Below are 16,926 nucleotides of genomic sequence, written 5' to 3'. Positions count from 1 at the left end.
GTTTGTTGCAGGCAATATTATTTTCCAAAAATAAAACATAATTTAGAGATATCGAATTCCCTTGCAAACTGGGAAAACAAAGTTATGAAAGAATTTTCACATGACTGACCACATACTCAAATCCCTGACACATCCCAAATCAGCAAAGTGAAACACCTGGGTATATATTTAGTTTTCTTGAAAGGAATACATCGCTTTCTGAGGAAAGTTGTTTACTTTTCATTAACTTTTTTGGGCCCTTTTAGAGCTTATGACCTAAAAGCGGTAAGGTTACAGAACACATAGACCTGTCTTTTAATTTCTATACAAGAGCCTAGAAGCAATTTGCTTACCGGGGTGAGAAGAGTATAATGGATGCAGAATCCTGGTTCAGAAGGAAAGTACTCATCTGATACAAATCGTATCCTGATCTGGTTGCCTTTTGATATCTGCTTGCTGGGCACTACACTAGATCCACACCAGCGTCCAAGTTTTGTCCCATCAATGGGGTCTTCAATCTCCACAAAATCATACCTATAAAAAGAAAATGTAAGGTTATTTCTTATCACAAAAATGCTACCATAGGTTTCCAAATTATGGTTCCCTATTAAAGGTAAAATGATTTACTTCTAGTTAGAAAAATCTCAATATTGTTAAGGAACATACTTAATCAAATTAGATATCCAGTTAGGTCATTCTATGATGTGCTTTCAAGGTGTTCAGTATAGGACTTAGAAGGATACTTCCCTTCATGTGATAGCCAATGTGGTTCCTAACATTTTACTAAATCACTTGATTTACTGCCATTAGTACTCATTACATGCTACTACTGGTTACATGCTAAGTCTTGTTCACATATGTCCAGCTTCCAGCTCAATGAACCCTGCTTAAAAATCAATGCAACTAATGCAACAATGTATGACAAAAGGGCCAGATTTAGCTACTGCCTGAGCTCTCTTTCCCTCAATATTTTAAAATGTCTATGTGCTCCAGAGGATCCACATTGTCCTTGAAAGGTAAATCAAGGCTTTCCTCTTATCGGTAGCAGTTCAGTGCCAGTACCACTTTTTTCTGTGCTTCTGCTGTTTTTTTCATTTATGCTCACATAGCATCTTACAATGCTAGTGCGTCAGTAACCCCTTCTACTTCTACATTTCATCTATAGTAGCATACTGTAAATCATCCTCTAGCACAGTGATAACCAGTTCAGAGCACTTTCACTAGCACTATGACATGATGTAGCAGTAAGAAGTAGGTGCTGTGTTGTGACTGGCCACACAAGTAAGAGAAAGGAAGTTATTGTATGTGTACTGCTGGGAAAACAGTCCAACTCTGGTCCTGTCCCCTGAAATAGAAAATATAAAAAAATATTGTGCACCATGAAGCCCTCAGGGGCTCACACCAGCAATTAGAGCCTTCAAATTACATTGGCACTACTCTGAAGGGTTAATCAAACACAACAAGGAAAGTTCTTCAAACTCTTTTGAAATGACAGGTATGCCTCTATGGTATTGTAACCCAACAAAAATGGAGTCCAAAAACTGCCAATTAAAAACACTGTAACCTTTATTGACAACATAGACTACTGTTAGAGTCGGTATCTTTATCAATTTCTTATTAATACAAGTAATGAAGGATGCCCTAGTTATATAAAATGTAGGCATGACCACAAGAAGGCAAAGCACCGAGTATGAAGTAAAAACACTCAAGCACAAAGGATAAAACATCATATCGCTCATGTCCCAATAAATAGGTTGGTCTAAGACAACAGTGGGATTAAATATAGTGAGTATGGTGAATATAATAAAGTCCCTGGAAATAAAGCTACAGGTTAACCAGTATTGGTCTGAGCAAGATATGCTGTGGTGTATGAATCAGTGTGTAAATTCACTCATAGAAGTCATAGTTTTAGGCTAGGTTCACATTACGGAATTTCCGCCTGCAATTCCGCTTTGAAATTGCAGGCGGAAATTCCGCTTACTAAAATGTAAAGTATTGAGAATGGGTTTCCGTTCACAAATTCACACTTCGGGATTTGTGAAGAGGAATTTGTGAACGGAAAATCCGCTTGAAAATTTCCGCCTGAAGAATGGCGTAGCTCATTCTTCAGGTGGAAATACTTGCGGAACACATTGCAGTCTATTGGAGACTGCAGTGTCCGCGCAGTCATAACGCCGACATATTCCGCAGTGTGGCAGTATCATTGTCTGTGTCCTAAGGGATTTTCCACACAGTTTTGCCAGTCATACGTCATGTGTACTGGCGCCAAATTTATCAAATGGCCCAGGTTCTTCATAAATAGCTTAGATGTAAGAAGGATTTTAAGTGTGGTCCTGGCTGGAGTGAGATTGCACAAAACTATGCTAGATTGTACAAACATTTGTGACAATTTTAAATTGTTTAATTTGATAAATCAGCTACCACTACAAAAGTCGAAAGAAATTTGACTTTCTTCTAAGGAGTAGTGATAAAAAAGCTCAAGCAGTATTGAAGTTACAAAGTCACAAAATTGTGGCTTAAATTCATCTTTACACAAAACATGCACAAAAGCTGTGTAAATGCATTAATGTACAAACAAATCCGCATTATGGCTCATCCATAGGATAAGTATGCTGTACTTCTTTCTCCCCAATGTACATTTCGGTACTTCATCAAGGGAGTGGGAGGTCATCAGAAGTAGAAATAACAGGAATACAGCGCAGACTAAAAGATCTGACAGTGGCAGTGCCCGGGGGAGAGAGGGAGGTAAGTATGCTGGCTTATTGTTTTAATGCAGGGGGAAGCATATACTACATTTGTACATTTTCCTGGAAAACTCCTACAACTTTAAGGGTAAACTACAAGTGAATTTCATAAATAAAGAACCTGTAATTTAATTTTGTAAAGAACCACATACCGTACAATATTGTGATACTAACAAATAGCCCATTTGGGATAACTTTAAGAAGTAGCATTACTAAAGTGGATGCAGAGGCTGTGTAATATTGGGCTCAAAGGGCCATATGAGGAGTTCTCTGTAATTATAACTTAGCTTCACAATAATTGCACAGTAATAATGCAAAATATTAATAATGTTATAAAGATCTAATATGTACAAATAACAACAGGAGAAAGTAGATACTGTAGATAGCGATCAGCTATATTCTGTCAATCTGGCAGTGAGTGTTCAATTCCCATGCAGCACCACCACTGGGGAAATTAAGCACTACACAGTTCCATTAAAAATCAATGGGTTGTCTGTTTAATGCAAGACAGGACAGTACAGGTACAGCGCTAAAGTCTCTTTGTAGCTGCTCTTCATTCTGGCCAAGAGATCATCCTGAGCAAGTGACCATTAACTCAGAATTCCCCGATGGGTCACATGCAAATAGCATTTCTAAATTGAACAACTCCTTTTAAGTGTCCCTGTCATTTAAAAAGAAATCTATTGACATCAAAAAGTTTTGATAGGTCTAGGTCTCAGTGCAAGGACTCCGAACAATCATGAAAGTGAGCATGGAGAAGAGCAAGAGAGCATACTTCACTCCCCTGCTAGCACGCAATCTATGTCCTGCGGCTCCATTATAAGTTTTTGAAGCCACAGCTTTCCCTGCTCCTTCTCCTGATCATGGGGTAAGATGCCGATCAAAACTTTTGACATGTCTCTGTGACAGTCAAACATTTTTAGAAATAACAGGGACATTTTATTTACTTTTTCTGAATATACAATTATATCTTCATGGTCTCAATTTATATTTTACAAGCAGATCCTGAACTTAATTGGAGAAGGGAAACATTCCCTTATAGTAAAACGTCATCCCTTTTGCTCTGAATCCTGCATTGACTCTTCACAATTGAATTCGAAATCCACCTTTCATGCCATAATATTTCAGACATATTTATGCAAAATCCATGAACCACCTCCACTGTAACAGCAATCAGTTCTCCTGCCTATGCCAAGGCAGCTGTACTATTTCTGAGAAGCGTCTGCTATGCTGCATTTTGTCATAGAAGCTTCCCCCATCTCAAGTAAGGCCAAAAATACTCCTTTCTACTTTAAAATACTATACACAAGTCTTAGGTGTTATTTTAGCAGGTCCCCATTAAAACATCCACAGATGCAGCAGATCAGTAAATAAACAGAACTTGTTTGTATATAGAGTTAACATTTATTATTACTACTATAACAATAATAACTATTATTATTATTATTTTAAGCTGGAAAGAAACATAGTTTCCACCATATTATTATCATTATTATTATTATTATTATTATTATATTAATCTAGAAAGAAGCATAGTTTCAACCCCTTAATTATTGTTATTATTATTATGATGATTATTTGTTTTTTTTTGGTTATTTAAATGTAACACAGGGGCAGCAAAGTTAGTCTAGTTACTAATATACTTATATGTGTTTGGAGGCTGTATCACATTTCTTTCCTTTCCCCCGGAGGTTCATTCCTTGCAGCCAACAAAAAGAGTGTTGTCTCTGACCTTTTCCTGCTTGTTGTGCGGCCGAGACAATACATCATAAGTCAGGTGCTAAAAAGGGGCTTGGCTGCTTTGTCTGTTGTGTGTGAAGCCAGCTTTTGATGGCGTTACCAGCGCACATGTGTGTGTATTCATCATCACACAGATCCACAGCTTATGTGTCAGGTTGTGCTGTGCTGCAATGGGTGGGGTGACCGATGTGTGGGAGGAAAATAAGTCACCTCCCACCTTAAAACAAAGGTTTCTGGGGATCGTAGTCTGAAGAAGGCCACAGAAACAGGAAGTAGCCAGTTCCAACAGACAGGCAAGCAAGATATGGGACACAGGACAAGGCCATTATCATCAACACAAGCACAGTTCCTTGGTAAGGCTAGGTTCACACTACCTCATTTTATAATGGAACTACTGCTAACGGTGCTCAGCAGAAGTGTGAAAGAACCCTAAACAAGTCCATTACAATATGACACTTAATTACTAAAGTCACCCTATGTTGGATATCCCCCTTTAAGGATACAGCCCATTTTGCACTAGGACACAGTAAATTTGAATAATTAGAATTAGAATTTTTGCATTTTCATTTTTTCCTCACTGTCTTTTATAACCAATAAATCTTTAACTTTTCCATCCACAGACCCATATGAGGGGTATTGTTTTTTGCGTGACCAATTGTATTTTGTAATGACACCTTTCATTTCACCATCATATGTACACATGGGATATTTCCAGAAACTGCAGACTTGGGGTAATAAATATCCAGTTGAATTTTTCTGTTAACCCCTTAAGGACCAGAGCATTTTTTGCACATCTGACCACTGTCACTTTAAGCATTAATAACTCTGTGATGCTTTTACTTATGGATTTGATTCTGAGATAGTTTTTTGTGACATATTCTACTTAATCATAGTGGTAAATTTTCATCAATACTTGCATCATTTCTTGGTGAAAAATTCAAAAATTTCATAAAAAATGTGAAAATTTAGCATTTTTCTAACTTTGAAGCTCTCGGCTTGTGAGGAAAACAGACATACCAAATACATTTTAGAGTGATTCACATATACAATATGTCTACTTTATATTGATTGCATCATAAAGTTGACATGTTTTTACTTTTGGAAGACATCAGAGGGCTTCAAAGTTCAGCAGCAATTTTCCAATTTTTACAAAATTTTCTAAATCTGAATTTTTCAGGGATCAGTTTAGTTTTGAAGTGGATTTGAGGGGTCTTCATAAATGACCCCATAAATGACCCCATTTTAAAAACTGCACCCCTCAAAGTATACAAAATGATATTCAGAATGTTTGTTAATCCTTTAGGTGTTTCACAGGAATAGCAGCAAAGTGAAGGAGAAAATTCAAAATCTCAATTTTTTACACTAACATGTTCTTGTAGACTTAGTTTTTGAATTTTTACAAGGGGTAAAAGGAGAAAATGCCCCGCAAAAATGTGTAACCCAATTTTTCTTTAGTAAGGAAATACCTAATATGGGAAGGTAAAGTGCTCTGTGGGTGCATTATAGGGCTCAGAAGTGAAGTAACGACAATGGGATTTTGGAGAGTGAATTTTCCTGAAATGGTTTTCAGGGGGCATGTTGCATTTAGGAAGCCCTTATGGTTCCATAACAGCAAAAAAAACAAACACATTGCATACTACCGTATTTTTCGCCATATAAGACGCTTCCTGCGATCCTCCGCCTCTCTATGGTTGTACGTCCAGTGCGTACAACCATAGAGAGGCGCAGGATCACAGGAAGACCGCAGGAGGAACAGAGGAGGACGCGCATCGGCCAGGGAATGGTTAGTGACCCGCGGACATCCTTATGTCCCAAAAAGATTTTTCGGGACACAGGGATGTCCGGCATAGGAAAACCTATGATTATCTGCCCGGGCCGGCTCCTGTGTGCGGCTGCAGGCGGGGGCCGGCCAGAGCAGGTAAAAACTAATTCATGTATACTAAAAACCAGGGTACCTCCAGCTGTTGTGAAACTACAACTACCAGCATGCCCGGACAGCCTTTGCCGGTCCAGGCATGCTGGGAGTTGTAGTTTCACAACAGCTGGAGGCACCCTGGTTTTTAGTATACAGTTATTAGTAAATCACCTGCCCGGCGCCCGGAACTGTATGTTCCAGGCGTAGGGCAATAAACATAGCCGGTGTGAGGTGAAAAATTCACCAGCGGTCATGAGGCTGCTGCGGGCGGGGAGCGGGTAGTCAGCGCTGTACCGCACCGCCGCAGCCTCTGTACTTACCGCTGACTTCCCGCTCTCGCCCGCAGCAGCCTCGGGCGTATATTCGCCGTATAAGACGCACCAACTCCCCCCCCCCTCCCCCCCCGGTTTTGGGGAAGAAAAAGTGCGTCTTATACGGCGAAAAATATGGTATTTTGAAATCTGCACCCCTCAAGGCACGTATCAAGGGGTACATTGAGCCTTAACACCCCACAGGTATTTGACAACTTTTCGTTAAATTCGGATGTGTAAATGAAAAATTTTTCTTTCACAAAAATGCTGTTTTTTCCCCCCAAATTTTAAATTTTTACAAGAGGTAATAGGAAAAATGCCCCCCAAAATTTGTAACCCCATTTCTCCTGAGTATGGAAATACCCCATATGTGGACGTCAAGTGCTCTGCTGGCGCACTACAATGCTCAAAAGAGAAGGAGCCACATTTGGCTTTTTGAAAGCAAATTTTGCTGAAATGGTTTTTGGGGGACATGTCACATTTAGGAAGCCCCTATGGTTCCATAAAAGCAAAAAATTTAAACACATGGCATACTATTTTGGAAACTACACCCCTCAAGGCATGTAACAAGGGGTACAGTGAGACTTAATACCCCACAGGAGTTTGATGACTCTTCGTTAAATTCGGATGTGTAAATTACATTTTTTTTTCACTAAAATGCAGTTTTTTCCCCAAATTTACTGTTTTTACAAGAGGTTATAGGAGAAAATGCCCCACAAAATTTGTAACCCCATTTCTTCTGAGTATGGAAATACCCCATGTGTGGATGTAAAGTGCTCTGCGGACGAACTACAATGCTCAGAAGAAAAGGAGCTTTTGGAGAGAGAATTTGTTTGGAATGGAAGTCAGGGGCCATGTGCATTTACAAACACCCATACTACCAGAACAGTGGACCCCCCCGCCCACAAGTGACCCCATTTTGGAAATGCTCACTGCACCCCTTATTACATTCTGTGAGGGGTGTAGTTTCCAAAATGGGGTCACATGTGGAGGGGTCACTGATCTTGCACCATGGGGGTTTTGTAAATGCACATGACCTTCAATTCCAGACACATTCTCTCTCCAAAAGCCCAATGGTGCTCCTTCTCTTCTGAGCCCTGTAGTGCGCCAGAAGAGCGCTTTACATCCACACATGGGGTATTTACATACTCAGAAGAAATGGTGTTACAAATTTGGGGGGCCTTTTTCCTATTACCCCTTGTGAAAATGAAAATTTTGGGATAACACCAGCATTTTATTGAAAAAATGCTAACTTTTCATTTTCAACAAAAAATCGGCAAACACATGTGGGGTATTGAGGCTCACTATACCCCTTGTTACGTTCCGTGAGGGGTTTAGTTTCCAAAATGGGGTCACATGTGTGTGTTTTTCTTTTTTTTTGCGTTTATGTCAGAACCGCTGTAACGATCATCTACCCCAGTGCAAATCACCTCAAATGTACATGGCGCTCTCACTCCTGAGCCTTGTTGTGCGCCCGCAGAGCATTTTACGCCTACATATGGGGTATTTCCGTACTCAGGAGAAATAGCATTACAAATTTTAGGGTCTTTTTTTCCTTTTACCTTTTGTGAAAATAAAAAAGCAAGGGGCAACCCCAGCAAGTTGGTGTAAACATTTTTTTTTACAATAACATGCTGGAGTAGGCCCCAACTTGACCTTTTCATAAGGGGTAAAAGGAGAAAAAGCCCCCCAAAATTTGTTAGCCAATTTCTCCCGAGTATGGAAATACCCCATATGTGGCCCTAAACTGTTGCCTTGAAATACAACAGGGCTCCGAAGTGAGAGAGCGCCATGCGCATTTGAGGCCTAAATTAGGTATTTGCATAGGGGTGGATATAGGGGTATTCTATGCCAGTGATTCCCAAACAGGGTGCCTCCAGCTGTTGCACAACTCCCAGCATGCCTGGACAGTCAATGGCTGTCCGGCAATACTGAGAGTTGTTGTTTTGCAACAGCTGGAGGCTCCGTTTTGGAAACAGTGATGTACCTGATGTTTTTCATTTTTATTGGGGAGAGTGAGGGGGGGACTGTGTAGGGGTATGTGTATACGTAGTGTTTTACTTTTTATTTAGTGTACCATAGTGTAGTGTAGTGTTTTTAGTGTACAATCACATGGGCGGGGTTCACAGTGAGTTTCCCGCTGGGAGTTTGAGCTGCATCGGGAAATTTGTAGCTGTTGCAAAACTTCAACTCCCAGCATGCCCTTTGGCTGTCCATGCATGCTGGGGGTTGTAGTTATGCAACAGCTGGAGGCACACTGGGAGTTTGTTACTTAACTCAGTGTTTCCCAACCTGTGTGCATCCAGCTGTTGCAAAACTACAACTCCCAGCATGCATGGTCTGTCAGTGCATGCTGGGGCTTTTAGTTTTGCAACAGCTGGATGTACATGGGTTGGGAAACACTGAGTTAGGAGACAGACAATGTTTCCCAACCAGTGTATTTCCAGTTGTTGCAAAACTACAACTCCCAGCATGCCCAGAAAACCAAAGGTCATGCTGGGAGTTGTAGTTTTGCAACAACTGGAGGAGAACAATTTGGAGACCACTGTGTAGTGGTGTCCAAACTGTAGCCCAACAGATGTTTCAAAACTTTAACTCCAAGCATGCCCAGACTGCCCAGGCATGCTGGGAGTTGTAGTTCAGCAACAACTGAAGGGCCAGATGTTACAGAACTACAACTCCCAGAATGCCTGGACTGTCTGGGCATGCTGAGAGTTGTAGTTTTGCAACAGCTGGAAGAGCACAGATTGGAGACCACTGCACAGTGGTCTCCAAACTGTGGCCCTCCAGATGTTGCAAAACTACAACTCCCAACATGGAGGCTGGTCTGCTGCATCTGTACCTGGCAATGCTTTTCTTTTAATGTACGTATAAGAAGAATAAAGATTTGCTATTACCTGAAGTATGGTGAGTGCCTCCCGACCTCTTTTTCCATGGATTTGCTGAAACTTCCTTTCATCTGGGATTTGAGCACCACCATGTTCCATCTCTTCACAGTCTGCCATACTATTCCTAAGCATTGTTAAAGTTCCCCATGTACAAGAGCAGAGCAAGTTGTGCCGATATCTGTCTCTCCATATTTGCTATTTTTAAAAGGACATTTACCAAACTATGTCAACATAAAGTAGGCATATTGTAAATGTCAAATATTAGCTAATTTATGTGGAATTACTATGCTATAATGTCAAACTTTGAAAAATGCTAATTTTGGAGTATTTTTTAATGATTTTTAGCTGAAGGTATTGAAAAATATGTATCACTAACATAAATTGCAATGTCACGAAAAACATCAGTTGAATAAGTTAAAGTGTCCTAATACTTAAAGGGGTTTTTCAGGATTTTTTTTTAAATTTGATTATGCTACAGGGGCTGAAAATTTAGTGTAGTTCATAATATAGTGTCTGTACCTGTCTCTAACGGTTCGTCATGTATTCTTATGTGATCTTTGATCTGGATGTTCATTTTTAACAGCATACAAAATTACTCCTGTCTCAGGTATTTCCCAGGATGCACTGCGGCAAAGACATGACATCATTAGTCAGGTGATGACAGGGAGCCTGTCTGCTTCAATGGATGGAACAGCTGGAGGCACCCTGATTAGAAAGCACTGACCTTATTCATTGAATCAAGCTTTTTTGTTGTTCAATGGGTGAGATAGCTGATGTGTGGGAAGTTGGAAAGTCAAATTCTGGGATTTGTAGTAAAAAAAGAAAACTTCAACAGGAAATACTGAGGTTCACAAAAAGAAAGCCACATCTTTATGGTAATCTCACAAGACAGCCATTTAACCCAAATACAAGTGCAAATCCTTCCTAAGCATGTCCATTACTGTCTGGCAGGTATGTACTAAAATCACCTTATGGTGGTTAACCTCTTTAATCTGTTGAGGACCAAGGGCATACCTGTATGTCCTGGGTCCTTTCCCCTTCTCTAACAACAGCCGGGACGCGTAGCTAGTAGCGCGCGGCACTGATCGTGGTGCCATGCACTATTAACCCTTTAGACGCGGCGTTCAAAGTTGAACGCTGCGTCTAAAGAGAAACTAAACTACCCCGGCTAACTCAGGGGACTGTTCGGGACCGCCACGGCATCCCAAACAGCTGTAGGACACGAGGAGGGTCCCCTTACCTGGCTCCTGGTGTCCGATCGCCAAATGACTGCTCAGTGCCTGAGATCCAGGCATGAGCAGTCAAGTGGCAGAATCATCGATCAATGGTTTCCTATGAGAAACCATTGATCAATTTAAAAGGTCAGTGTGTGCAGTGGGGGCTATAACATTGCAGAAAAAAGTGGGGGGAAAAAAGTTAATAAAGATCATATAACACCTTCCCTAATAAAAGTTTGAATCATCCCCCTTTTCCCATTTAAAAAAAAAAACTGTGTAAATAAAAATAAACATATGTGGTATCGCCGCGTGCGGAAATGTACGTATTATAAAAATATATTGTTAATTAAACCGCACGGTCAATGATGTACACGCAAAAAAAATTACAAAGTCCAAAATAGTGCATTTTTTGTCACTTTTTATATCATGGAAAAATTTATAAAAAGCGATCAAACAGTCGAATCACGGCGCAAAAAATGAGCCCCGTACGCGAAAAAATAAAAAAGTTATAGGGGTCAGAAAATGACAATTTTAAATGTATAAATTTTCTTGCATGTAGTTATGATTTTTTTCCCCCAGTAGTAGGACAAAATCAAACCTATATAAGTGGGGTATCATTTTAATCAAATGGACCCACAGAAAATAAAGATAAGGTATCATTTTTGCCGAGAAATGTACTGCGTAGAAACGGAAGCCTCCAAAAGTTACGAAATTGCGTTTTTTCTTCAATTTTGTTGCACAATGATTTTTTTTCTGTTTCTTCGTAGATTTTGGGTAAAATGACTGATGTCATTACAAAGTAGAATTGGTGATGCAAAAAATAAGTCATCATATGTATTTTCAGGTGCAAAATTTAAAGAGTTATGATTTTTTAAAGGTAAGGAGGAAAAAATTAGAGTGCAAAAATGGAAAAAACCCTGGTCCTTAAGGGGTTAAAGTGAGACAGGTCAAACTTGAAAAATGGGCCTTAGTCCTTAGGGCCAAAATAGGCTGTGTCATTATCGGGCTATTGCAATATAATTAAACAGTCATGAGGTTTAGCATCTACACAAACACAAAACAAATAACAATGCAAACTGTTGTCATTCAGTTGTAAGCTCTTAGGGGTCGAGAACACTCTCCTTTTGTTACACTGTTTATTTGCATGTCATGTTGCGCGTGTTTTTTCCTTGAACATTAGCTGTTATAGAATATGTTGGCGTTGTATAATTAAATATTGTTGTTGTTATTATTATTATAAAACTGAGCCAGAAGTGAATATTCCCTGTATACATATAGATGTGTGTAAAATACAATCAGAGTTTTTTCTGGATTGGTACATTATAATACCACTACTCATATTGTATTACGCTACATACAACTGTTGAAACCAACCTAAAAAGGATTTACGAAACCGGCTTTATGAACCAATCAAACCGAACTTTCTCACGGCAACATGATACATAGCATATAGCCCTAAGTGGTTTATGATAATTACTCCCCTTTTCAAGTGTTTCCCTAGGGAACTGTAGAGGATTTATGTCCTTTTATGTTCAACAAACAAGTCTGGTTTGTCGACAAAGTTTCTATTCTCATTTGGGAATTTATGAATTACTCATTTATTTTCTATAAAGCACAGCTGCGGAGAAACTTCAAAACAGGGGTGATGGTGTTATAGGCCTGTCTGCAAACTTCTGGGGAACCTTTGACAAAAAAAGATAATTCCATAGCAAACTGAGTCATGGTGTCTGCTCGGGAAGTCTCAATGTGGTGGCCTCCCAGACCTTTGCACAGGAAATCTATATAGTATGCCAAATAGGATACATAGACTTCATTTCCAAATCCAGCAAACTAGAGCAAAGATTACTGGAAAAAAAATAAGCAAAATATTCCGTTTTCTTAAGGTTTCTATTCTATTCATTTTTCATAATATTAAGTAGGAAAAAATTCCCAATACATTTTTATTGGAATACTAAGAGCAGTCTCACTTGTTGTATCTTAGCCACTGCCATGTTAAGGCACAACAATGTTGTAATATTCATTTATTTATTAATTTATTTATTTATTCATTATTTTTCTTGCTGCTTTTAAAGATCTGACATATTGTTCTGGTCTGTACAGTGCTTGGCTTCACTCTAATCAGATTTGTCCTCAATGGTTCTCCACACATTTCACGCTACCATACTGTTCGCATTACATACTGTCAATAAAAGCTAAGAGACAAATTTATGTCAAGTTTTTTATGTCAGTTTAAATAACAGATGAACGTTTAAACATATTTTGGTAGTGTTTTATCCCCTTAAGGACCAGGCCATTTTATACCTTAAGGACCGGAGCGTTTTTTGCAATTCTGACCACTGTCACTTTAAACATTAATAACTCTGGAATGCTTTTAGTTATCATTCTGATTCCGAGATTGTTTTTTCGTGACATATTCTACTTTAACATAGTGGTAAAATTTTATGGTAACTTGCATCATTTCTTGGTGAAAAATCCCAAAATTTGCCGAAAAAATTGAAAATTTTGCATTTTTCTAACTTTGAAGCTCTCTGCTTGTAAGGAAAATGGATATTCAAAATAAATTTATTTTTTATTCACATATACAATATGTCTACTTTATGATTGCATCATAAAATTGAAGAGTTTTTACTTTTGGAAGACACCAGAGGGCTTCAAAGTTCAGCAGCAATTTTCCAAATTTTCACAAAATTTTCAAACTCAATATTTTTCAGGGACCAGTTCAGGTTTGAAGTGGATTTGAAGGGTCGTCATATTAGAAATACACCATAAATGACCCCATTATAAAAACTACACCCCCAAAGTATTCAAAATGACATTCAGTAAGTGTGTTAACCCTTTAGGTGTTTCACAGGAATAGCAGCAAAGTGAAGGAGAAAATTCAAAATCTTCATTTTTTACACTCGCATGTTCTTGTAGACCCAATTTTTTTATGTTTGCAAGGGGTAAAAGGAGAAAATTTTTACTTGTGTTTGTAGCCCAATTCCTCTCGAGTAAGCACATACCTCATATATCTATGTTAATTGTTCGGCGGGCGCAGTAGAAGGCTCAGAAGCGAAGGAGCGACAAGGGGATTTTGGAGAGTATATTTTTCTGAAATGGTTTTTGGGGGGCATGTTGCATTTAGGAAGCCCCTATGGTGCCAGAACAGCTAAAACCGCCCACATGCCATACCATTTTGGAAACTAGACCCCTTGAGGAACGTAACAAGGAATTAAGTGAGCCTTAATACCCCACAGGGGTTTCACAACTTTTGCAAATGTAAAAAAAAAAATATCTAAAATGCTTGGTTTCCCAAAAATTTGACATTTTTACAAAGGGTTAAAGCAGAAAATACCCCCCAAAATTTGAAGCCCAATTTCTCCCGATTCAGAAAACACCCCATATGGGGGTGAAAAGTGCTCTGCTGGCGCACTACAGGTCCCAGAAGAGAAGGAGTCACATTTGGCTTTTTTGAAGCAAATTTTGCTCTGGGGGCATGCCTCATTTAGAAAGCCCCTATGGTGCCAGGACAGCAAAAAAAAACACATGGCATACCATTTTGGAAACTAGACCCCTTGGGGAACGTAACAAGGGGTAAAGTGAACCTTAATACCCCACAGGGGTTTCACGACTTTGGCATATGCAAAAAAAAAAGAATACATTTTACCAAAAATGCTTGATTTCCCAAAAATTTTACATTTTTACAAAGGGTTAAAGCAGAAAATACCCCCCAAGATTTGAAGCCCAATTTCTCCCGATTCAGAAAACACCCCATATGGGGGTGAAAAGTGCTCTGCTGGCGCACTACAGGTCCCAGAAGAGAAGGAGTCACATTTGGCTTTTTTGAAACAAATTTTGCTCTGGGGGCATGCCTCTTTTAGGAAGCCCCTATGGTGCCAGGACAGCAAAAAAAAAACACATGGCATACCATTTTGGAAACTAGACCCCTTGGGGAACGTAACAAGGGGTAAAGTGAACCTTAATACCCCACAGGGGTTTCACGACTTTGGCATATGCAAAAAAAAAAGAATAAATTTTACCAAAAATGCTTGATTTCCAAAAAATTTTACATTTTTACAAAGGGTTAAAGCAGAAAATACCCCCCAAAATTTGAAGCCCAATTTCTCCCGATTCAGAAAACACCCCATATGGGGGTGAAAAGTGCTCTGCTGGCGCACTACAGGTCCCAGAAGAGAAGGAGTCACATTTGGCTTTTTTGAAGCAAATTTTGCTCTGGGGGCATGCCTCATTTAGGAAGCCCCTATGGTGCCAGGACAGCAAAAAAAAAACACATGGCATACCATTTTGGAAACTAGACCCCTTGGGGTACGTAACAAGGGGTAAAGTGAACCTTAATACCCCACAGGGGTTTCACGACTTTGGCATATGCAAAAAAAAAAGAATACATTTTACCAAAAAAGCTTGGTTTCCCAAAAATTTTACATTTTTACAAAGGGTTAAAGCAGAAAATACCCCCCAAAATTTGAAGCCCAATTTCTCCTGATTCAGAAAACGCCCCATATGGGGGTGAAAAGTGCTCTGCTGGCGCACTACAGGTCTCAGAAGAGGAGTTACAAATTTTGCTCTGGGGACATGCCGCATTTCGGAAGCCCCTATGGTGCCAGGACAGTAAAAAAAAAAAAAAAACATGGCATACATTTTGGAAACTAGACCCCTTGGGGAATGTAACAGTGTTACAGTGAGTACTTACACCTCACAGGTTTTTTGAAAAGTGGGCCATAAATTGAAAAATTAGATTTTTTTACAGTAAAATGCAGGGGTTACCCAATTATTAACATTTTCACAAGGGGTAATATGAGGAATTGGGTTACACATTTTGGAGGGCTTTTCCCCCTGACTATAAAAATACATCCACATATGGGGTAACGTGCTGGACGGGCGCACAACAAGGCTCAGAAGTCATAGAGGTCACTTTGTATTTGTGACCTTTGGCATATCAGTAGCTGACGGTTACATACATTCCGAGGAAAATACAAAAATGAAACACCCACATGTGGCACCATTACAGAAAGTACTCATCCTGAGAAAAGGGTATAGGGGTAAAGAGGACATTTTTAATGCACAGGTGTTTCCTAAATTTATTTTCCAGGAATGGATGAAGGGTAGCTTTTGAATATTGCAATTTTCAACCTATACTCTGCTTCATTTTTCTGGGAACAACTAACATGTGACTCCGAATTGTCGCCTGGAAATACGACAGAGCTCAGCGAGAACTCTTCGCATTTGAGGCGGATGTTTGTTACGGACCTAACAGTTACATACATTCAGAGGAAAATACAAGAAAGGAACACCCACATGTGAGCCTATTACAAACAGTACACCCCCTAAGGAAGGTGTATAGGGTGAAGTGGAGATTTGGAACAGACGGGTGTTCCCTTCATTTATTTTCCAGGAATGGATGAAGTGTACTATGGGGGGGAAAAAATTGCAATTTTAGAACTGATATGCCAATTATTTTCCCAGAATGATGACCCAGAGTACAGCCAAAAGTAAAAATGATGCCCGCCCCAAACCCTATACTCTGAATCATCATTCTGGGAAGGGGATATGTGGGGCCGTCCCTATTCTGTTACCTCAAATGCGCAACCCGCTCAGGTGGAGAGAGAGAGCGTTGCGCATTTGAGGCAACTGCAAACCTCCAATGCTGTTGACTCTGTGTCCCATGACCCATTTTTGGGGGACAAAGATATTATGAGGGGCATTGGGAAAGAGGTTTTGGGTTTGATTTTTTGGGGGTAGGGTATTTTGGTATAAAATTTGGAAGATAATGTACCCTGGACTGGTACATTGGAGCCGAATTCTGGGGAATGAAATTTAGGGCAAAGGATGGAAAATTTAGTACTCCATGGAAGTGTGATACTCCCTGAAGCAGCCTATGCAGAGGCCCGGATGATCGGGGCAAGTGTCACACTGAGTGGTGGTGTCCCTCCGTCTCCCCTTCCTGTGACACACTCTGCATCTTTTCTGGGTTCGTCCCGACCTTCCAGTGTTGGGGATCACACCTGGAAAGTGTTGGCCGGGGACGATCCGGGGACCTAAAGTTCCAGAGGTGCTCTGACCCGCTCTTTGGCGATCACCATAGATGAGGGCCTTTAGAACTACCTCTTGGTACTCCAGGTATGTCCCTGTGTT

The 16,926-nt window shown here is 39.9% G+C and overlaps 1 protein-coding gene across 1 annotated transcript in view; it reads right to left on the bottom strand.

The window, feature by feature from the left end:
* Positions 1–16,926, bottom strand: part of PDGFC (platelet derived growth factor C) — a 345,852-nt gene that overhangs the window by 102,856 nt on the left and 226,070 nt on the right. The window contains exon 3 of the mRNA XM_056561993.1: positions 333–513. Within this exon, the coding sequence (XP_056417968.1) occupies positions 333–513 (181 nt within the window). The remainder of the gene's footprint in view (positions 1–332; positions 514–16,926) is intronic.

This window comes from Hyla sarda, chromosome 1 (genome assembly GCF_029499605.1).
Source record: "Hyla sarda isolate aHylSar1 chromosome 1, aHylSar1.hap1, whole genome shotgun sequence".
NCBI lineage: Eukaryota > Metazoa > Chordata > Amphibia > Anura > Hylidae > Hyla > Hyla sarda.
Note: the sequence above shows the minus strand (reverse complement) of the source record. Positions and strands in the feature narration are given on the sequence as shown.